Source organism: Amyelois transitella, chromosome 23, assembly GCF_032362555.1.
Source record: "Amyelois transitella isolate CPQ chromosome 23, ilAmyTran1.1, whole genome shotgun sequence".
Classification (NCBI taxonomy): Eukaryota; Metazoa; Arthropoda; class Insecta; order Lepidoptera; family Pyralidae; genus Amyelois; species Amyelois transitella.
The window spans coordinates 7,191,650-7,215,685 of NC_083526.1; the positions used below are offsets into that span (position 1 = coordinate 7,191,650).

The 24,036-nt window shown below is 34.3% G+C and overlaps 1 protein-coding gene across 1 annotated transcript; it reads right to left on the reverse strand.

Moving 5' to 3' along the window:
* Window positions 1-456: 456 nt before the first annotated feature.
* LOC106129280 (uncharacterized) lies at window positions 457-22,672 on the reverse strand. The gene is made up of 15 exons (XM_013327794.2): window positions 22,504-22,672; window positions 16,596-16,779; window positions 15,972-16,134; window positions 11,832-11,921; window positions 11,301-11,477; window positions 10,756-10,967; window positions 10,322-10,652; window positions 8,244-8,752; window positions 7,698-7,829; window positions 6,101-6,197; window positions 5,070-5,237; window positions 4,091-4,191; window positions 2,794-2,858; window positions 1,196-1,290; window positions 457-736 (listed from the first exon to the last, which is right to left on the reverse strand). Exons 1-15 carry the CDS (start codon window positions 22,536-22,538, stop codon window positions 660-662), a joined length of 2,436 nt encoding a protein of 811 aa, XP_013183248.1. The 5' UTR covers window positions 22,539-22,672; the 3' UTR covers window positions 457-659.
* Between the last annotated feature and the right edge of the window lie 1,364 nt (window positions 22,673-24,036).

Genomic DNA, 24,036 nt, shown 5'->3' on the forward strand with positions numbered 1-24,036 from the left:
GCGAATTTGAAATCCACTTTTGATTTCAAAGAATTTTTATTTGACGAGAATTATGTAAACCGTAAAAAAACTATGTATGTATTCTTACCGCTTGCATGTAGAGAATAATGAATGTAGATGAAGCGAAAAAAGTATGCAGGGATCGTGGCAAGTGGAAAGATGTAGTCTCTGCCTACCCCTCCGGGAAAAAGTCGTGATTTAATGTATGTAGTATTTGACGCGATGAGCTAGCAACCTGTCACTATGTAAATCCCACGGCCTTGCAAGTCTTCTTAAAACTATTGACTCTGTCTACCCCTTAGGGGAATACGAGACTGACATCATTAAATGATACCCCGAATCCTATATCTATACTAATATTATAAAGCTGAAGAGTTTGATTGTTTGAACGCGCTAATCTCAGGAACTATTGGTTCGAATTTAAAAATTCTTTTTGTGTTGAATAGACCATTCATCAAGGAAGGCTTTAGCGAAGAAATAATGGATAATGTGGAAAAAAAACGGGGAAAATTATTCATGAGGGCTTCAATGATACCCAAAATAAATATTCCACGCGGACGAAGTCGCGGGCACAGCTAGTAAATAAATAAACTGAGAACTATCCCTTTTTTTTTACTTTATACAAACAAACATCATTTGCTACAAATACATATATTTCGCTATGTTGAATGCATCTCCGGTGTGACCGTTAGCTTGATCTTTTGTCTCCCTCTAACTGCTTCTATTTGCAAACTACCTGCAAATGAAAAAACAAAATATATAAAACAGAACATTGACTAACTGATTAACTGACCGTGGCAACGCACAGACGAAGTCAAAACGGGGTCGACAATTGGATTTTTTCTAAAATTCCCGCGGGAACGGAAATTAAAAGGTCTTTACGTAATACTGTGCGTTCGTGCCGTGTGGTTCCCGGCACTAATACAAAAAAGAATAGGACCACCCCATCTCTTTCCCATGGATGTCGTAAAAGGCAACCTGTCACTATTTGAATCTCAATTCTATCAGTAAGCCAAACAGCTGAGCGTGGCCTATCAGTCTTTTCAAGACTGTTGGCTCTGTCTACCCCGCAAGGGATATAGACGTGACCATATGTATGCATGTATTTACATATTTGACTTAATGATAGAATTTATATTTTTTTAAATGTAAATTATACATACAAAAATAATACGTATGATATTTATTTTGTTACCTGTAGAATTCTCCAATATATTGTATATATCCGTAGCGCTGAAAACCGGTTTTCCGTTTATACTAGTCACTATGTCGCCTGGCTGAAGGCCGCCACTAAAATTAGAAAAAAGACAATTAAAAAAGGTTTCGTCAGAATTAATGGCCATTAAATGTTATTTATATTGAACGAACGCCTAAACATTACATTCTTAGTGTTACGTTTGGGTTAAACGTTATATGTATTACTAGAGGCCGCCCGCGACTTCGTCCGCATGGAAACCCTATCAATTCCGCGGGAACTCTGGGATAAAAAGTAGCCTATGTGTTATTCTGGGTCTTTAGCTACCTACATACCAAATTTCATGGTAATCGGTTCAGTAGTTTTTGCGTGAAAGAGTAACAAACATCCATACATCCATACAAACTTTCGCCTTTATAATAGTAGTAGGATACGTTTAGACACTGTTAAAACTTTGTCCGTAAAGGATATACATACATATAGTCACGTCTGTACCCGTCGCGGGGCAGACAGAGCCAACAGTCTTGAAAAGACTCATAGGCCACCTTCAGCTTTTTGGCTGGATGAAAGATTGGAAGCAGTCCTATTGCCAACGGTAAATAAATAAATCCTACTACTATTATAAAGGCGAAAGTTTGTATGGATGTTTGTTAATCTTTCACGCAAAAACTACTGAACCGATTACCATGAAATTTGGTATGTAGGTAGCTGAAGACCCAGAATAACACATAGGCTACTTTTTATCCCAGAGTTCCCGCGGGATTGATAGGGTTTCCATGCGGACGAAGTCGCGGGCGGCCTCTAGTAAATACATATATACGGGACAAATTACACAGATTGAGTTAGCCTCGAAGTAAGTTCGAGACTTGTGTTACGAGATACCAACACAACGATACTATATTTTATAATAAATACTTATATAGATAAACATCCAAGACCCAGGCCAATCAGAAAAAGTTCTTTTCTTATCATGCCCTGGCCGGGATTCGAACCCGGGACCTCCGGTGTCACAGGCTAAGTATAATTCTATTCTAAGTATAATTTAATATTGTGAAGTTGACGTTGTTGAAGAAAATGCTGCAGTGCAGTTTGTTACCGCTTCTTCTGCACTGACGCCTTGGAAGCGGCAGTAAACTTAGTTTTTAAGTAATTTATTTGACGTCAACCAATGTTGTTAAACTATACGACAATTATTAAGCGATATATAGTATCCTATAATAATGAATAAAAATTTTGAATTTGAATTTGAATTTGAGGCAAAGGCACTACCGCTGCGCCACAGAGGCCGTTGACAACAGCGAACTTCTTACTAAGGTAAATAAAATAGGTGCCGTGTGGTTCCCGGCACTAATAAAAAAAGAATAGGACCACTCCATCTCTTTCCCATGGATGTCGTAAAAGGCGACTAAGGTTATAGGCTTACAAACTTGAGATTCTTCTTTAGGCGATGGGTTAGCAACCTATCACTATTTGAATCTCAATTCTATCATTAAGCCAAATAGCTGAACGTGGCCATTCAGTCTTTTCAAGACTGTTGGCTCTGTCTACCCCGCAAGGGATATAGACGTGACCATATGTATGTAAATAAAAACACTTACGTATAAGCGGGTGATCCAATGATGACCTTCCAAACAAGAATCCCGTGCTTAATGTCTGTTGGCATCTGAAAATAAAAAAAAAAAAAAATCTTCATGACGCGAAATAAACTTTATGTTATTGGCGTTGGTAAAGGATGTTTATCTATATAAGTATTTATTATAAAATATAGTACCGTTGAGTTAGTATCTCGTAACACAAGTCTCGAACTAACTTCGAGGCTAACTCAATCTGTGTAATTTGTCCCCTATATATTTATTTATTTAATACTAAATCTGAACCCCACTCCATACACACATTTATAACTATTCAGTTATGGGTTATATATTTCAAACATTTGTTTGTTTGTAATATCTTTATTGCACATAAATTTACACAGTAACAAGAAAATAGTAAATACATAGTTATAATAAAAGAAATAAATCACTTGCAATGGCGGACTTATTCCATAAAGGGATCGCTTCCAGTCAACCATATATCGCTCATTCCGGGAAGGACGTCATAAGTGAAAAAATGTAACTTTTGGGAATTGAAGATTTTAACTTTGTAATTTTAATAAAAAATAAGTATAGACATTAGAAGATTGTTTCATCATTTTTTTATTTGTCACGTGGGTTGTATCGGTTTTATTTCTAACTAAAAAGTACGTAATTATTATATAGTATCATTTAGAACCATAAAATTTGTCCTTTTTAATTCTAGATGTGAGAGTGTTACTGCATACATACATACATATGGTCACGTCTATATCCCTTGCGGGGTAGACAGAGCCAACAATCTTGAAGACTGAATGGCCACGTTCAGCTATTTGGCTTAATGATAGAATTGAGATTCCAATAGTGACAGGTTGCTAGCCCATCGCCTAAAGAAGAATCCCAAGTTTGTGAGCCTATCCCTTAGTCGCCTTTTACGACATCCATGGGAAAGAGATGGAGTGGTCCTATTCTTTTTTGTATTGGTGCCGGGAACCACACGGCACAATATATTTCATACATTTAGTTTATAAACTAACTAGTTTAAAGTAAATAGTCTAAACTAAGTAGTTTATAAGGTCAAAAGTACCCGAAACCGCCGAGCTTGCATGAAGAGAGTTATGAATGTGGATGAAGCGAAGGAAGTATGCAGAGATCATGGCAAGTGGAAAGAAGTAGTCTCTGCCTACCCCTCCGGGAAAGAAGCGTGATTTAATGTATGTACGTATGTATGTATGTACGTATGTATGTACGTATGTATGTATGTAGGGATCGCTTCCAGTCAACCATATATAGTATCATTTAGTATACTTATGTATGTAATTACCTCAGGATTCCTCATCCGAAGCTCCATTAGGATGTTGGGGGACAGAGACAGCATGGTGATGCCCAGATACCGCCTGGACACTTGTGGGGGCTTCGTTTTCCCTGGAAAAGATTCTAAGTCTTTTTTTCACTTTCATATTACTGTTATTGGTAAGTATAAAAATTAGGTAAGCTTAATTACAAACACAGAGTGAGTACCACACGACACTTATTGAGTTTAATTATACATATAAGCTCTCAAGTACCTGGGTGACCGAGCGGTGCTTCGGTGGGCTTCAGATAATCAATAAAATGAAGTGAAAATAAAAATGCATACCATAAAAACCCCACGAAATATTTAAAATCCAAAAATGTGGTAAAAGCAAAACAAATAAATAAAACAATAAAAGAAATTAAAAACAGAAATAAAACTAACAAAACCGAACACGGGTGTCACCAGCGATGTGAAAACTCATCGTGAGCCGAACGCGCTACATACAAATATTGCTCGTTTAATAGTATAGGATTAGTGTCGTGTGGTTCCCGGCACCAATAGAAAAAAGAAAAGGGCCACTCCATTTCTTGATCCCATCCATTTCTTGCATGTCGTAAAAAGCGAATAAAGGATAACCTTGGGATTCTTCTTTCAAACGATAAGTTAGCAACCTATCGCTATTTGAATCTCAATGATAGCATTGAGCCAAACAGCGAACGTGGCCTATCAGTCTTTTCAAGACTGTTGGCTCTGGTTACCCCGCAAGGAATATAGACGTGATTATATGTATGTATTATGTAGATAGGTTATGTTTACATATAATTAATGTTAAAATTAGGTTTTTACAATGAATTTATTAATTTACAATAGAGACGGTTTTCCACGTGTACAGTGAAACGCCCAAAAAATGCGACTTGGCAATGAATTTGGACAGGTTGATATGATGTCGACTGTAGAAAGTATGTCTATGTATATTACCGGTATAATGACAAAATGGAACACTCACGCTTAGCCAAAAACTCCTTGACATAATCGATGGGTATAGCAAAAGAGATTCCAGACGTGACTTTCATGCTGTTAATGCCTATAGCTTCTCCGTCAAGGTTGACTAAAGGCCCACCGCTATTGCCGAAGGTGATAGGCGCGTCCGTTTGTATGTACACCATGTCTTTGCCTGAAGAATATAAAAAGAATAATGTAATTTTAACACCGTGTGGTTCCCGGCACCAATAGAATAGAAAAGATTTATTTTCAAACTTGGATACAAGATATCACTAAGTGACGTCACATCACTTAAATCTAATTATATCTACCACCGCTTCCCAAAGCGCATGTGTAGAAGAAGCGGCGGAACAAACTACACTGCAGCATTTTCACCGGACGTCAATTTACAAATAAAGATCTCTTAAATCTAAATCGTGGACGAATGCACATTGTCTACATTAAAAAATATGAATTAATATAATGTAATTAATACATAAATTTGTGACGGGCTAATTAACTTGGGATTCTCCTTGTAGGCAATGTGCTAGCAACCCTCACTGTCACTGTTTGAATTTCAGTCTTTTCAACAAAAATATACTATGTGAGATAAACAATTAATATCGCGATTTAAACTCTTCGCTTGTGATTGGCTCGGCGCGTCGTATTCTCCGCTGTGATTGGCTGGTGGCGTATGACGTTTGAGATTTTCACAAAATCCCTTTACTTATATCATAAATGCAAAAGTCTGTCTGTCTGTTTTGCTTTTACAGCTGAACCGCTGGACCTATTCGAATAAAATTAGGTATGCATATACATAGATAAAACACTGCGTTCTAACATAATATAAAGTATCTTTTCAAAAATCAGACCCTAAATACTTAAATCGGGGGCGAGTTTCTATAAAATTAATCATAAATCCTACCCGTGGGAAGCCAGGGCTGGTCGCTAATAATTAATAATAACCAGATCACTGGACACCTCTCAGTGAGGACGTCACCGGAATTAACAGCAGGAGGCAAAAGACTGTTGTAACAAAAAAACAACCATACCCACCCCTCAACCCTAACTCTTCACTGAACCGCTGCGCTGAGCTGACAACCCCAGCCGTCACCGTGTTACTCAGAGCCAGAGGGCTGCCCATTGCCACAACCTGAAATGTATCGTGCAGTTTTAACAAAGGATTAAATTCCTTTCATCTATATATAGTCGTTATAAGCAATTTGCAGCGAAACATTTAATACGGCGAACCAGCGTTCTTTCTGATACGCGTGGTCGCCCCCCCCCCTCACCCCGCGTCTTTCGATGCTCTATCCTACTTCCTACATATAGATAGGTATCTTTCTACTTATAATACTTCCTTTGTATGTTTGTCTGTTTTTACCTCTTACCTACTTTTAAACTGATTATGTCTATCTTTTAAGATTGTTGTTGATTATGAGTATTTATTGTAAACACAACTGTCTTTGATATCACTTAATTTCAATGAACATCTTAGAAGATATTACTATTTTAAAGTAAAGTAAAGTATCAGCCTGTAAGATCCCACTACTGGGCAAAGGCCTCTCATCTCACTATATACGGTCTCCGTTCCGTCGCGGGTAATGATGTGGGCCAAGTCGTCGCCAAGTCGCATAACAATTAGCAGCTATATTTGATAAAGCCGAGGAGGATGTTTGCAAAAATAAATATGATGCCCAAAATAACTATTCCACGCGGACGAAGTCGCGGGCACAGCTAGTCTTTCATATGTGCCGTGTGGTTCCCGGCACCAACACAAAAAGAATAGGACCACTCCATCTCTGTCCCGTGGATGTCGTAAAAGGCGACTAAGGGATAGGCTTACAAACTTGGGATTCCTTTTTTAGGCGACAGGCTAGCAACCTGTCACTATTTGAATCTCAATTCTATCATTAAGCCAAATAGCTGAACGTGGCCATCCATTCATTGGCTCTGTTTATCCCGCAAGGGATATAGACGTGACCATATGTATTTATGTATGTATCTATCTTTCATCATTTCAACCGTAGTATGTCCACTTCTGAACATAGGCGCCCCCAATGGCTTCCACCTCCCTCTATTAGAGGTGACCTGCATCCAACATTGCCCCATGGACTTAGATCATCTAGATCATCAGTCCCTCTAGCAGACTGATGATCATCTCCAGGATTTAATGTCAATAGCTTGCACTAATTTTACTCCAAACTTCAGACAGATAGTTCGCAACAAAAATGTAACATGTAAAAAAAATTACCCGTGTATTTTTCGAAATTACATTTCTTTAATAAATATTTTTTCTATAAAAGTTTGTGTGGACTGCGATGGTCATTTATCAAAACGGACCCGGAGCAAAACTAATTGGCTACCCCTTCTCTACAGGATGGTAAGAAGTTAACCGGGATTACAGCCAGGAGGAAAAAGAGACTACCTCTTTCCACTTGCTACAATCTCTGCATACTTCCTTCGCTTCATCCACATTCATAACTCTGTTCATGCAAGCTCGGCGGTTTCGGGTACTCTTGACCTGACCCTTTACCAGGATGTCCTTAATTTGATCAAGATACGTTCATCTAGGTCGTCCCACTCCGACCTTTCCCTCCACACTCTTCTAGTAGAGTACTGGTATATAATTATAGTAAATTCCAGTACCAACCCACTCTCCAGGCTTGATGTCTGAGGAAGATCCGAGCTTCATCGTGGGGAGACCTTTCACCGGGATCCGCAGTGTTGCCAGATCTGATTTCAAGTCAACATCCTCCACAATGCCAGTGTGGGTCGAACCGTCCTGAAATTAAATAATTATGAATTTATTTTCGTGCTTAGTGGCTCCTGGCACTGATAAAAAAAGAATAGGACTGCTTTATCTCCTCTCGTAAATGGTGACTAAGGGATAGGCTTATAAACATGGGATTTTTTTCAGGCAATGGGTTAGCAACCTGTCACTATTTGAATTTTAATTCTATCATTAAGCCAAATAGCTGAATGTGACCATTCAGTCTTTTCAAGACTGTTGGCTCTGTCTACCCCGCAAGGGATATAGATGTGGCCGTATGTTTACTTATTAATATCAAAAACTATAAAACAACACAGGAATATTATAAACTTCTAAGTAAATATTATGAACTACCTACTAACATTTGTAAATTACATTAAAAAGGTAAACATTTCATCAGCATTGAATGTACATGAGATAACTTACTATTAGTTTCACTTTTACTGCAGCATTAGGCTTATTCACCACGACATGAGCGTTTGTAAGTATCAAACCATCCTCATTCACAATAAAACCGGAACCATTAGAAATGGTCATAGGTTCGCCTGTAAACAAGTCTATGCGGCGGCCATCCTTGATTTCTATATACACAACTGCTGGAGCCGAAACTGCCACTACATCTGCTATAAAGTTATACGTTCCTCTTCTTCCTTTCAAGTCATTATTAGTAACTGTAGCCGCGCTTAACTTTTCCTTTAGACTAACATAACCTATAACACCTATAGCTGCAGCTATTACACCACCATAATAAGTCCTGTTTCGCCATCGGTCATCACTGTATGTAGTTATTAAACGCGAGGAACATCTGTAATTAACTCGTATAAATTGTTTTGTGTTTAAAAAAACACGGGAAAATCTTCCCGAAAGAGACATTTTGCGAAACTGTTCAAAATCAAAACAGTGAACCATCAATGTCAAAAGTGACATTACTAGTGCTTGGAATAATTGAATGAAAAGATGTTCGTTTAAAGTTTTTAACACGTTGTGGTACTCGTTATTCCATTTTGTCCTACTTTTTATTTTCAATTTGATTATTACATTTGACACCATCACCATGAAGATTTTATTTATATCCAAGATATCATAGGTATTATTACAAAGGAAAGAATTAAAAAAAAAAAAAACATTTTTCATAAACTTTCGTATTAGACATGACTAGATCATCACCAATAAGAAACTTTGGAAACTTGCAATTGTACGATATGTAGATTAGAAGTATGAAAGTTTAAGGTGAGAATAAGCCAAACGCAGTGAATACCGTATAGTTAACAGTAAAGGCTCAAGATTGGTGTTTTGAATGCAATGAATTCTAGGAAGGTAAACCTATCTTAGATTTTTACTGTTAACTTTTATAGCTACTTTTTCTTGAAAATTCCCAAGAAAATAGAATACTTTAATCAGAAAATTCATCCAAGGTAACTGAAGAATGAGTTCATAAATAAACAAGTCAATTAATTTTAAGAATATTTTATTAAGTAATTTTAATTATTAAGTATTTACACAAATTAAAGGCACAATACACTTTATATATACAATTTTATAACTTAAATTCATACATGTAATCACGTTTTTTCCTTACGAGGTAGGCACAGTCAGTTTCTAAAAGACTGAATGGCCACATTCAGCTATTTGGCCTAAATTAATTGTTAATTTTTTGTTAACAAAAAACAATTTATTACCATAATATAAATTGAAAACATGGCAAAACGGTACTTATTATTATATGTATAAGATAGGATTATATAAGTAATCATAGATGTACGTTATGCAAGTCAAGAGTACCCGAAATCGAGACTTATGAATGCGGATGAAGCAAAAGAATTGTGCAGGGTTCATCGCAAATGGACGGCTTAGTCTCTGCCTACCCCTCCAGGAAAGAAGCGTGATTTTAGGTGATTGCATGTTTCTTCTGTGATTAATTTACATAATTTTCATGGCCTTATTTGTTAGGTATTTCTTGTTAACGTACTTACATACTAAAATGATATGTCTAAACATAAATATAGATACCTAATTAATTATATTCGTAGCTATAGGAACTATGCTAAACTTATTTACAGTTGTTTACGATTGGATAATATTTCAATACAAAAACAAAAGGCTGAAATACATAACTAGTATATTTTTTTAAGAATTAATTTCAAATATTTATTTATATTTCAGATCTCTATTATTACATATTCACAATATTTATGACTAGAGTCTGATAACACTGATTAATTTAAACCTATTCCAATTTAAAAATATTTGTTTGGCGAAATATGCACATTTTATAAAATATGTAATATATGCAGGTAATTGAATTTACTCTTACAAATTAAGAGGAAAATTAATGAATAACTGAAACTGAAAAATAGTAATGTATATTTCTTAGTCCATTGCGAAATTTACGCTTTTAAATGTACTTTAACTGGGCGAACATTTACAATTCCAACTTTTGTTCTAAATAGAGCACCAACTTGTATTTAGGGCGAACATAAAACATTATATGTGAAATATTTATTAACTCCATTTCGTCCAGTCTTCACAACCACAAACTTCATGTTCCAAACCGTTTACCTTTCCATTCATTCCGTTCACCTTCCCGCTCATTCCGTTAACTTCATTTAATCCATTCTTTTCATTCATTCCATTCTCTTTATTTGTTTCGTTCCTTCCATTCGTTCCGTTCCTTTCATTTGCTCCATTCAAACCTTCAGGACTGTAAGTGTAAAAAACGCGACAGAACGCTGAATCGTCTCTAGGTAAACTGTAGTTTACGTGCTTAGCTGCTAGCCAAGCGGCTCCCATGGCACTTGAGACTTGAAGCCTGACGAATTCTAGCTCAATGTTTATCTGTAAGTAATATAAAACGTCAAAATTTAACAAACATTTTCACTATCAGAATCACTTATTCGCAAAATTTAAAATAAAAATAATAATGTCAAAACCAACTCACATTCCCATTGTTCAATTCCTTTAAAACTCCAGGCTTCAATAACTCCCAACTCTTCCAGACGGAGCCGACGCATACTACCCTCACTTTTTTAGCGGGGGTGCGAGGAGCTAAAGCTACAATATGAGCTGCTACTGCGCTACCGGCTACAGCGAATAGATGGCGCGAGAGAGCATCACCGTCGTATGCTAGCACTGACAGCTTGGCTGTTAATCCTGAAACGTTATCCTATGGTAAGTTAAGGTTTGAGATTTCAGAACAGTGTCTCTAAACTTAATAATATGACTCTAAGATTAATACCTGACTGGTAGAGACGAAACGGCATTTTTTTGTGCAATAAAGTTTAAAATAAATAAATGATTACCCTTAAAAACGCATTTCTATATTAATAATAGTTTTTTGATACCATAATAAAGGATAAACTAGAGCGTAAACACAAAAGTAAAAAGAAAATGAATGGTTAAATTTGGTATTAGGTATTTATGCACTGTTAAGGAGCAATATATATTTTGGGAAATTTTATTCTAAGTTAAGGTTAAGTTACGTACCAGCGAACTGCGGCTTATCAAAATATTTATAAGCGTGCGGCAACAGATCATCCTGTGTTTTCGTTCCGAAGTGATCCTTTATCGCTTGCCAAACACGGTCGACTGGGTGAGGCGACTGCCGCAGTCTATCAATATCGTCGAACGCTGCTTTTACGGCTCGTCTGGCTAGCCAGTATGCTGAATGAAAGATTAAATAGGTATAGACAACATTAAACTTTCAAATTTATTGTAATTCGAAAGAGCGAATGCGATAAAAATCATTCGTTCACTTTTTCCTCAAATACATCCATTTCGTTAAAAAAATCTTCAAGAATATTAGATGAGGATTTCTTAGTTTTGAATTTGAAGATAACTGAAAACCGCATATTTTCTCATTCTTTAAAAAAAAACATTATAAAATATACAAATTCAAGATATACTTACAAAATTATACACGAGTTCCTAGCTGGTAAAGGTTCCTCTCAGATAACAAAGATCGGCCGAAAGTCTCATCGTTTAAATACCTGTGGTTTAGCAAATACTTATACATACCACTTCCTTCATCTCCCAATAAATGCCCCCATCCACCACAGCCGTACTGTTTGCCATCTGGAGTCCGCAATTGTGCATTGGATCCTGTACCTAAGGATAAAAAATCAAAATCACTTTTTTTTTAATTTTGAGTATGTAATTTATTTATAGAAAACTTAATTAAAATTAACTCAAATTAAAACTAAAGCTAAAACTAAAACTACTTATAAAAGAGAAAGAAAAATAGATGATAACAAACTAAGATTTAATTTCAAAATTGAAAAAAAAACTGATCACATTGTTTAATGTTACTATCACTTTTTTCATAAAGGTTTCGTAAATGTCAGTCTTGAGTGTACATAAGATTTCTTAAGTAATTGGAGATACCAAATAACTCAAAGACATAACGACATTGAGTTTTAAATTAGGAGTTAAAATTCAAATACTTAAAATAAACATAATGTGAACATGAGTAGATTCCGGGATTCTCAAACGGTCGATGCAACTTGGATCAACACCACAAGAATAATACAAAGAAACAAACATCTAAGACTTAATGTTAATCAGAAAAACATGATTGACAACATGCCACCAGGATTTTTGTAATGAATTAGTAAGTTGCTGGTTACAAAATCAATTAATAATAAATAGCTACTATATTACTATCTTCTTGTAATTGTATAAATTTCTGTGCAATAAAGATATTACAAACAAACCTAAATATGAGACAAATTATATAGACTGAGCTACGTGTTATGAGATCCCTATTAAAATAATATTATAGTCCACACTAACATAATAATTAAGACAAAACATTTGCATGTTTGTACCGAATAGACTCAAAAACTACTGAACCGATTTCGATGAAATTTTGTACACAGATAGAATACATCTTTAGGGATAACTTAGGGCCTAGAATATCAGGGAGCAAAGCGTCACGCAAAAGCTAATTCTAGTCTTAGTGTTAAATAAAGCTAGTTCGGCATATTCATCTCGTCATCGGATGTGGACTATCAATTGAAAAGTAGGTCATTCCATTTGTGAAACATGTCAGTTAGGTCCACCGATAACCTTTCCCTTGACTTTTACATTGTAAACATCTGTCTGAGATACATCCAACTAGTATTGTGAGGCAACTGATTTAACTAGACCTTGGATAAATTGTTTAGTTAATCTGAAAGATTAAAAAAAAATGATCGAATCCAAATACCTACTAAATGCTAAGCTCAAAACTGAAGATGAAATCAGACTCAAACAAATAGACAGCTAGCACCCTTTATTGAACATAATACATACATATAGTCACTATCTAGTCTATATCCCCTGCGGGATGACAGATCCAACAGTCTTGAAACGACTGATACATAAAATTATAGCAATTTTATCATAAACGTTTGAAATGTGCAAAAGGCGGCTTTATCGTATAATGCAATCTCTTCCAAGCAACCACAAGAACATTTCGTGAGAGAGAATTTGGTGCGGGACAGTAAGAGAGTATTTAGAAAAATAGCTACCTACTAATAATAGACGTAGATAGATAGATAAAACCTTTTATTGCACCATAAGAGTAAAACATGCAAAACAACATAAAACAGATAGGGATGGTACAAAGGCGGACTTATCGCTAATGTAATCTCTTCCAGTCAACCTTCGGGTGGAAGGAAACCCAACAGGAGATTGGCGTTGGCATGAATTTATAATTTTTACGTACATGAATTTATTTCTTTAAATAAATAAGAATTATGGAAAGAGACTGGAATCATAATCGACCATAAAAGTTGACAGCTGAGGTCTAAAAATCCTTTAAGAGTTAAAACATATGATTCTTAGTTTGTTGAAATACTTTAATTTGTGTCCTAATTTTAGCAAGCATATTATTGTTAATAGCCCATTTAATTTCTGCTTTTGTATTCATTACCGAGTACCTGTATTATTTCTTGTCAATGCGTATTTTCTTTGCTGTAAATATAACACTTCATCACTACATATTATAATGTCCCCCCTTTTTTTCTGTCTGTATGCTCTACTCTCGGAAACTTGTGGACGGATGTTGTTTGAAATGTTTTAAAAACAGTTTTCTGAGGAAGGTTTGTATTTTTAAATGATACTCGTGCGCAGCCGGGGCGCGTCGCTAGTTTCAAATAAACCAACCAACCCTCATCCATAGGTTAATTATTAGTAACAAAAATAAAAATATTTTAATGCTGATATGCTTTTGATAATTATCTTGCAGGCAATTCCAGGAAGATCTGAACTATAAATAAACCTTTATCTTTTGCGAGGTAAATGAACCTAAGTGCTAAATTATACTTAAGCGAAATACTTGCGACATAAAATTAAATTAATTTAGTTTTAAGACATTTTTATAATGGACTTTAAAAATTGGCCTTATCAGGTATAGACATCAAATCTATTATTCAATGTGCATACATACAATCATACCCTTGAGGGGTAGTCAGAGCCAATAGTCTTGAAAAGACTGATAGACCACGTTTAGCTGTTGTTTGGCTTAATGATAGAATTGAGATTTAAATAGTACCTTTTACGAATTATAGGAAAGAGATGGAGTTGTCGTATTCTATTTTCTATTAGTACCGGTAACCACACGGCATTGTGCAATAAGGACATTTGTTAAATTATAAACAGAATTTTTAAATTTATCAATACGAATTCAATGCAAAAGATTAAATTTAACCTTTTGCAATGAATTAACTTATTTTTTTATGAACAGACTTACAAATAAATTCAAACTATCAAGTAAATGATCTCGTATGTCTGTATGTATGATGTATGTATGCCTCATATACCATTTTCAGAGTAAAGTCAACATACAAATAGTGATCGGTCACTAGTACCTTCTGATGAGTTAAGAAGTCTAGTTTTAGAACAAGTAATGAGGCCAAGTGTGAAGAAAGTCTAACGGCTTTTTTTCTAACAAATGATAGTCTAGACTACGTTGGCACTAGGCAGGTCAATAATACAAAAGACACACAAGTTTCATATTGGTCTTCTAAGTAATATCATGGATATTACTTAGTTTAGTGGTTCCCAGTACCAATTTACGATTTAGAAGTAGGAGTTCATATTGCATGTGCATTAAAATATATAATAAACTACCGGACTCATACAAGTCTTTGCCAATTAATAAATTTAAGAATAGACTGCATGAATTTTTAATTTTTCATTGTTTTTATTCCATTGATGATTATTTTAATTTTAAATTTTAAATTGTATAATTACTAATTTTTAAATTATTAATTTTGAAGGTAATTTATTACAAAACAATATTTACATGCCATACTTCTGGCGGAACAAGTAAGATCACATATTTTTCTAACACCAATTTGTACCATGTTTCAAGTAAATAAAGAATATATCATTTCATTTCATTAAAAAATTGGCCCTATCGACATAGGCCCTATATAGACATCAAATCTGTTATTCATTATATATATATATATATATATGTGTGTATATGTGTATATATATATATATATATATATATATATACATATATATATATATATATATATATATATATATATATATATATATATATATATAGTATATATAGTGCATATATAATCCAAGTATATATATTTTTCGTATAATTTATCCTTTACCTACGTTTTTACAATACTACTTTAATAGGTTAAATATTTGTGGTCAACGTTTGTGGATAACAATAACATTGAGACGAAATACTTAGTCATTCACAACACTATCAAGTTATTCGCATCTTCAATGCCAAAACAATTTATTGAGATTGATTGAAATTTATTGGCGTAACAGTTTCGACGAAGTTTCTTGAACTTCTACAAAAAAGAATGTTATTATTTTATGACACTAGGAATGAACGTAAAAGGCGACTAAGTGATAGGCTTATATACTTGGGATTCTTCTTTTAGACGATGGGCTAGCAACCTGTCACTATTTAGGTAAATCTCAATTCTGTCATTAAGCCAAACAACTGAATGTGGTCTCAGTCTTTGGATCACCGTTGGCTCTGTCCACCCCGCAAGAAATATAGACGTGATTATACGTTATGTTGTGTTTACGAAGAATGATGAGAAGATCAGTTTAATATGAATCGGTTACTATCGTAGTCATAATACTCAAGGAAAAAAGTGCCAAGAAGCTGTATAAAATAATCTTACTTACCAGCTATAACCACCATTCCACCGTCAGTGGCTCCTGTGAACAGACTGCCTTCAGTGTCAGATGCCACGTAGACTTCCTTCACTGCTGATGGAGCGGCAGACTTCACTCGGGCACCAAGTTCTTCATCACTGGCCTTTTGTTGACAGCCCGAGAGCGTTAGACCCTGTATCGTATAAAGTCATAATTTCCGCATTCAATTATATATTTATTACAATTTTGTGTCGTTCTGACTTATAGACAGAACCAACAGTTTTTAGAAGTCTGATAGCCCACGTTCAACTGTTTGGCTTGATGATAGAATTGAGATTCAAATAGTAGCAGGTTGCTAGCCAATCGCCTAAAAGAAGAATTCATTGTTCATAAACCTATCCCTTAGTCGCCATTAACGACATCCATTGGGACGAGATGGAGTGGTCCTATTTGATTTTATTGTATTGTACCGGGTACCATATGACTGTTGGCTCTGTCTACTCCGTAAGGGATATAAACGTGATTATATGTATGTATATAATTGCTTAAAGATTACATATTACTGCTTATATTGGAGTCTTCTTTCATATAACACAGGAAAATAAAAATTTTAAGCACTTTATTGGTCATCTGAAATCTATCAGAACAACTTGCCAAAGAGTCCAAAGGAATATCATCAGGTATTCCGGCGTCTTTCCTCGCTGCATGGAGCATTTCCACCAGCCTTCTTACACATTCGTCCATGCCCAGTGCCCAGTGATTAGTGCCTGGACCTTTAGATGTACCAATCACTGTGCCTGTATGGTCACAAATGACCATATTGGAATGGGTCGCGCCGCTGAAATTTAAAAATTCAAAAATTAAAATTTAAAAATTCAAATATTCAAAATTCAAAATTCAAAAATTCAAAAACTTTTATTCTCTATTATAGGATATTTCATATCGCTTAATAATAGTCAAATCTTTTGGTGTCACAACATTGGTTGACGTCAAATAAATAACTTAAACCTAAGTTTACTGCCGCTTCCAAGGCTTCAGTGCAGAAGAAGCGGTAACAAACTGCACTGCAGCATGAAACAAATAATTTTTGGTCAGTTTGTGTCTGTATTGAATTTTTTAAGTTGGTTCGTTAATATATGGTAATAATTCACCTAAGATTCCCATTTCTAAACATGTCAACGATACTTAGGTACATTTATATGGAGTAAGATAATCTTAGCTATAAAGGTTTGAGTATTAACAAGGAAAATTATTGAAAATGCGGTTAGGCAGATAGTAATTAAAATACATACATACATAAAATCACGCCTCTTTCCCGGAGGGGTAGGCAGAGACTACATGTTTCCACTTGCCGCGATCTCTGCATACTTCCTTTGCTTCATCCACATTCATAACAAGTAATAAAAATAAGTATGTTAAATGGGTAATTCATTTTGCCAATAGGAAATTGATTGACATATGACACATTACCAATCCACAACGGAATTATAACGAAACGCTATCTAAGTACGCAATATTTTTACGTGTGTGTGTATGTGTATTCATCAGTTATGTTGTTTGCGACAAAACAATAGCCACAAAACTCATCATTCAGGGTTAATTCCTTAAGTCCTGTTGTATGTTTAAATCTTTTAAACTTCGCACAGGATTTTGATGCGGTTTTTTTCAATAGATAGAGTGATTCAAGAGGAAGGTTTATATGTATAATAACATCCATTAAATAGTGGAGAAATACTGTTATTTTTGAGGTTTCTAATGTGATGTCGTTAATTGTCATATTTTTTTCGACTTACATTGCAAACGCAGGCTGAATCCTACGAGATTTATCAAAATAATATACTTATTATTTGTAGGTACACATTGAAAAGGTCTACAGAAAACTCCGCGATGGTATAATATGTCTATCTCTCATGGATATCCCACAATAATATTTTTTTGGCATTTTATTTTTACGACAAATAATGGCAAATTTTGAAGCGATTTTAACCAATACAGCATTAATTCTTATCCAATTTAATAGCTCAAATACATTGTTGATTTAATATAGATCTATATGGTCCTTTACAGCACAAGATTTAAATGAATATTTTCGATAATATTACAGATTTAAAATTGCGGGAAGTAGCGCTTGCGGCGGTACTGGCCGGCTTCTGTAGTGTAGTTATTTAGTATCAGCATTGCACCCGTGCGAAGCCGGGGCGGGTCGCTAGTTATAAATAAGCCTTTGAAGTGTGTACGAAAATAAGTATATTATTGTCCCCCAAACCTCCTGAAGTAATTTATTATTATCACACCCTATAGGACCCCCTATCCCGTATTTTCGACACAATAACAATTAATTTTCACCGATAATATTTTCATTAGGAACTGGTCAGATAGCATTTTCAATAACTACGTTAATATTATCTGTAATCATGCGCAATTTTGATAGTGTTGTGGAGATAACGCGGTCGGTTTTATGAGAACGTTATTTTCTTCTGCATAGTTATTGGTGTTTTGGCGAGTTTTTATACAGAAGCGGATTTATAACATTATTTACTCGTTTGTACAGTCATCGACAGAGAAACATGAATCTGTGGCGCAGCGATGGTTCGCTTGTCTGTCACACAGTGGGTCCCGGGTTCGAATCCCAGCCAGGGAATGATGAGAAACGAACTTTTTTCTGATTGGCCTAACTAGGTCTTTAAGTATTTATTATAAAATATAAGTTAGTATCCATACTTAATCTGTGTAATTTGTCCCGAATATGTATATGTATTTATTATGAAATCTCTGCTGATGACATACTTACATGACGGTACATGCTCTACCAATATCTATAAATTATATCCACTGACATCTGAAAGCCCCATATCTTATAAATAAAATTTCTCGTGTCAATGTTCGTTCTCGTAAAATTTCATGAGAATCGGTCGAGCCGTTTAGTAGGAGCGAAACGGCTCGACCGATTCTCATGAAATTTTCAGCATATTGAGTAGGTCTGAGAATCGGCTAACATCTCATCAACAATCATCATTTTTCATACCCCTGAGTGATAAGGGTTGGTTAACATTTCTTTTAACTAGAAATTACTTAAAAATTATTTATATGGCAATACAACGTTTGCCGTGACAGCTAGTAGATAAAATGTCGATAGCCCATCGTCTAATCGCACACACCAGCAGACTTGCAGACCAGACAAAACAATATCCTTACAAAAAAAATCGAATGCTTACATACATACATATAATCACATCTATATCTCTTGCGGGGTAGACAGAGCCAACAGTCTTAAAAAGACTAATAGGCCACGTTGAGCTGTTTGGCTAAATTATAGAATTGAGATTCAAATAGTGACAGGTTGCTAGTCTGTCGCCTAAAAGAAGTTTATAAGCCTATCTCTTAGTCGCCTTTTACGACATCAATAGGAAAGAGATGGAGTGGTCTTAATCTTTTTCTAATGGTCCCTGGAACCACACGGCACGTAAGTAATGTTTATATTTTTACTTTATCTATAAGGGCAAGTTCATGATCTATCGCTTTTATCAGTGTAATCAGACAGACTTAGATATCAATATTACTATTGTTAGTCAAGTGTATTCATGTGTTTGAATGTTTGCAAGTAAATTGTTTTTAACTGACTTATTATAAAACGAGTGTTATGCTTGCATGTTTTACAGAATGAAATTTTATTTCTTAAATTTTAGTTTGAATTGAAAAATTATTTTTTGCTTGAATAGACCATTTATCGAGGATGGCTTTAGGCCATATAACATCACGCTGCAACTATTAGAAGAGAAGAAATAATGGAAAATGTAAAAAAAACGGGGTAAATTCATCCTTGAGGGCTTCATTGATGCCCAAAAAACTATTCCACGCGGACGAAGTCGCGGGCACAGCTAGTGTGTATATAAATCCAGATAACAGCATTTCGCTGAACTGGGTCAAACAAACATGCACTTGCGAAATTGATTAAGGCTATTTCCCTCTGAATTTTAACACCCGCATATCAATGGTCATATCAGATTGGTGGATCAAATTGGAAATCACATTTTAGGACATTCGAGGAATGACAATTTTACAGAATATAATAGAAAATAAGCTACTTAAAGTGTAAACAGGAAAGAGGTAGTCTCTGCCTACCCCTCCGGGAAAGAGGCGTGATTTTATGTATGTATAAGCTACTTCTATTTGATACATGTATACATACATACATATGGTCACGTCTATATACCATGCGGGGTAGACAGAGCCAACAGTCTTAAAAAAACTGAATGGCCGCGTTCAGCTATTTGGCGTTGTCTAAAAGAAGAATCCCAAGTTTATAAGCCTATCACTTAGTACCTATCACCTAGTACTACCACACACCTTTAACGACATCTATGGGGAAGAGCTTGAGTAGTCTTATTATTTTTTTATATTAGTGCCGGGAGCCACACGGCACTGTATGAATTTAAAGATAATATTGTGCTATTTTTTTAATTTCTTATCATATATAAATAAATAAAGTATCCATTTAGTTACTAAACTTACAACGAGACGCGAGAAGAGATCAGTAAACAGTCTTAATTACAATATAAATAAGTAATGTTAATTTATGATCTACTATAAATTAAACATTCAACAATGTGCATGATGTATAAATATTTAAGACTAGAGGCCGCCTGCGATTTCGTCCGCGTATCAATTTTCAACTTGGACTCAATACCGCGGGAATTCCGGAATAATAAGCCTAGGTATGATATACTTGGAACAAACATCTGTACATACTCACAAACTATCGCAATTATTATATTAGTGGGGTATGTTGTTTATTAAATTCAAATTTCAAATTCAATTTTTTTTTTCATTAATATAGGATACTTCATATCGCTTAATAATTGTCAAAACGTATAGTTTAACATCATTGGTTGACGTCAAATAAATTCCTTAAAACTAAGTTTACTTACTGCCGCTTCCAAGGCGTCAGTGCAGAAGAAGCGGTAACAAACTGCACTGCAGCATTTTCTTCAACAGCGTCAACTTCACAATATCAATTAAACTTATCGAATTCCAGGAAGAAATAAAATGATGTAAGTACTAACTCTTTTATATTGACGATGTTTAAGAACTGGCTTGATTATACGAAAATTTTACTTAATGATGACTCTTAACAAAAAAAAAAAACAAATAGCGTACGTTATAATAAACTGATTGTAATATTGAGATAAAACATTCGAATAATGTAATTCAAAATTGGAATCAAAATTCATGGCCGTCAACCCGTCAATGTAACATTTTCTACATTCTTTCAAACATCTTCTAATAAAGACTTTACAGCTAGCCATTTAGAGTTCATATTATTTTTGCATAACCATGCATTTCGTTTGCTTATACAACAAGCCTTTTGCTGCGCGTTTTCTGATTGGTGCATTTTAAATACCTCAAACACGTGTTTTCAAAGTATTTTATTTTGAGTATTTCTTTTGTTTATGTCACCTATTTGCGCTTTTCATCCATAATATAGGAAATAATCTGTTAGTGGTTGGAGTCCCCTTTTAACCAAACAAATGCTTGTACCAGGTGACTCCGCTCTTCATATCGCTTAATAGGTACCTACCTACATCATACTCAGAAGTTACCAAAATAAAAGGATAAATTTCGTCTTTAACGAAATAGTATCTATATAGTAGGAGATTAAAAAAAAGTGTAGGCGCGTAAGTAAACGTTGTAATAATTTATGCGAGGCAATGTACGGCACATGTATTATGATAAGATAATAAATACCCTATTTGTGATGGTAAAATTAAAACACAGCTGTTTATTCCCACTGAATATTATAGCGTAGTTATTTTTTTTAAATTATTTCTCTTTTGAAAACGAGGTAGGTATTAACAAAATAACTGTATTAGGGAGGTGTGTATAGGTACATCTAATTTAAAAATTAATTAATATACTATTTGATGTATAGTTGTAAAAAAGTAGTGTGAAAGTATTATTTTTTTAAATTTCAATATCAATGCCGCTTACAGTACCTATTGATTAAGAGAAAAAAAATTCTATCGATACAGAATTAAATTAGGTAGGTAAGTAGGTATATATACCTACCTAGGTACTGAAGAATTTCATTTTTTTAGGTGTAGTTTTATGTGTTTACATAGTTTTTAGTAACTTATACATTAAGTAATTTTATTTGTGTAAATTATGTAAAACTAATGAGGATACCTACCTATCTACGGATAAGGTAGGTGTATACCTATTTCCTTTAAAAAAATATGAATTCAGCAGAGATATTACAAGTTCAATTAAGGTACTTAAAAAATTTTTAAAAATACAGATAACATAATTGTAATATTATAGTATTATTTAAACAGTTTAAAAATTTATGCGTCGTTATTACTTTGAAATTTTAATAAACAGAATAAAAAGTTGTTTTCGGAATATAAGGATTATAAAGTGTATGATTATTAATTAATTATTGCATATTTATTAACTGTTGCAAGACTAATAGGAACTCAATTCAAGGCGAACCTTTCCACTTTCGTGCTATGTATTGTGAGCTAAAGATTTCTACAACAAACCACCAATCAATCTATAAACTTACCCTTCTACACCGCCAAAATACATTTTGTTTGACATTGCTCCGCTGTTTCCACAAATATAACGTTAATTTAATGTAAAGCAATAAAAAATAAACAATATTTTCGGCAATATTATCGTTTTGCGTCGTGGCAAATTAATACACTCTCCACAAATGTTGTTCGCGTACTGAATGGTTTTATTTCTTGCACTGAATGAAGGAAAGTTTGTCGTTGAGTGAATGAAAATAACTCTGGCTAGGGAAATGCTGTAAGCTGTAACGTTAAGTGGTTAACGTTTATACCGTATAACGTTTTAATGTTTGCAACATCCGAAAGGGTAAATATGAAGATCTGTTATACATTATATTTAAGACCTTGTTGTACTCATATTATGCAAATAAAAGTTTGAATTTGAATTTGAATGTTATTTCTCTATAATATAAAACAAATATTTACGAAAAAAAATTAATAGCTCGCATACCACAGAAATCTGTAAATTGAGGGCAAATATACTTGTCTCCAAGTTAATTGTATGGATATAGTTATTTTTATGGTATGATTATTACTCGTACAATTATTTAATTTTGTATTTTGTGTAGTTATAAAGTTATTTGTCAAACCCAATGGTTGACTGATAGATAATGCTTCTAGCATTAAGTCCGCCAATTGTGCTATACTTACATTAAAATTTGTATTTTGTACAATAAAAAGTTTAAGTAAATAAATAGAGTGGAGAAAGAATTTTGTTTTTGTTTGAAACGATTGTGAATTCAAAAACTACTGGATCGATTTATTTTAAACACGGCAAAGACGTAGACCAAATCTTAAGAGTCATTAATAAGAATATTCCACGGGAGAATAGCCCTGAATAAAATGTCAAGTTAATTTATTATCTTATTAATGATGATATGCACTAGGTGGTAATGCATCCAGTCTGGTCATGTCGCGAATAGAACTTACTTCTTCATCAGGTCAGCAGCGAATGGTATATTGTTTTTTCCACACAGTGCATAGAAGGGACGAGGGAATAATTTTGGTTGGATCTCACCAATGGCGTGATACGTCTTCTAAATACAGTATCACTTTAAGAAATTCTTTAGCACCATTATTTGTTTACTTAAATAAATAAAAACAACCAGAGCTTATGTAACATCTCGTATATTTTATAATAATATTTATATCGTCCACACATAAACATACAACACTAACGAATATTTGAAAACATCGAGTACACACGTTAATTTGAGGAACGTCGAGATCTTTGATTAATCATTGACTAATTATATTAAGGGTTACCCGTTTAAAATATTGTGAGTATCTTAGTGTAGTGCTTTTTTAAATATGAATGCAATTTTCACATAGGTGAATATAAGGGTGTTATATAGGATTACTAACAGTAACCAAATTTTCAGAAAAGCTTTATTGAATGGGACATAAAAAATGTTATGAAAATTTATATTCCCCTAGGAATTTAAAATTCTGACTAATGGCTGATCACTTAATTCCAACGGGAAGGGATCTTTCATGAGTTTTACTTTACTGGTGTTTATAAAGCT

Coding starts and splice junctions, on each gene's coding strand:
- LOC106129280 (XM_013327794.2), bottom strand. CDS start 22,538: ATGTCAAACAAAATGTATTTTGGCGGTGTAGAAGG. Junction 10,968..11,300: donor TGATAAGCCGCAGTTCGCTG/GTACGTAACTTA, acceptor ATAACGTTTCAG/GATTAACAGCCAAGCTGTCA. Junction 2,859..4,090: donor TTCGGATGAGGAATCCTGAG/GTAATTACATAC, acceptor TTTTATTTTCAG/ATGCCAACAGACATTAAGCA.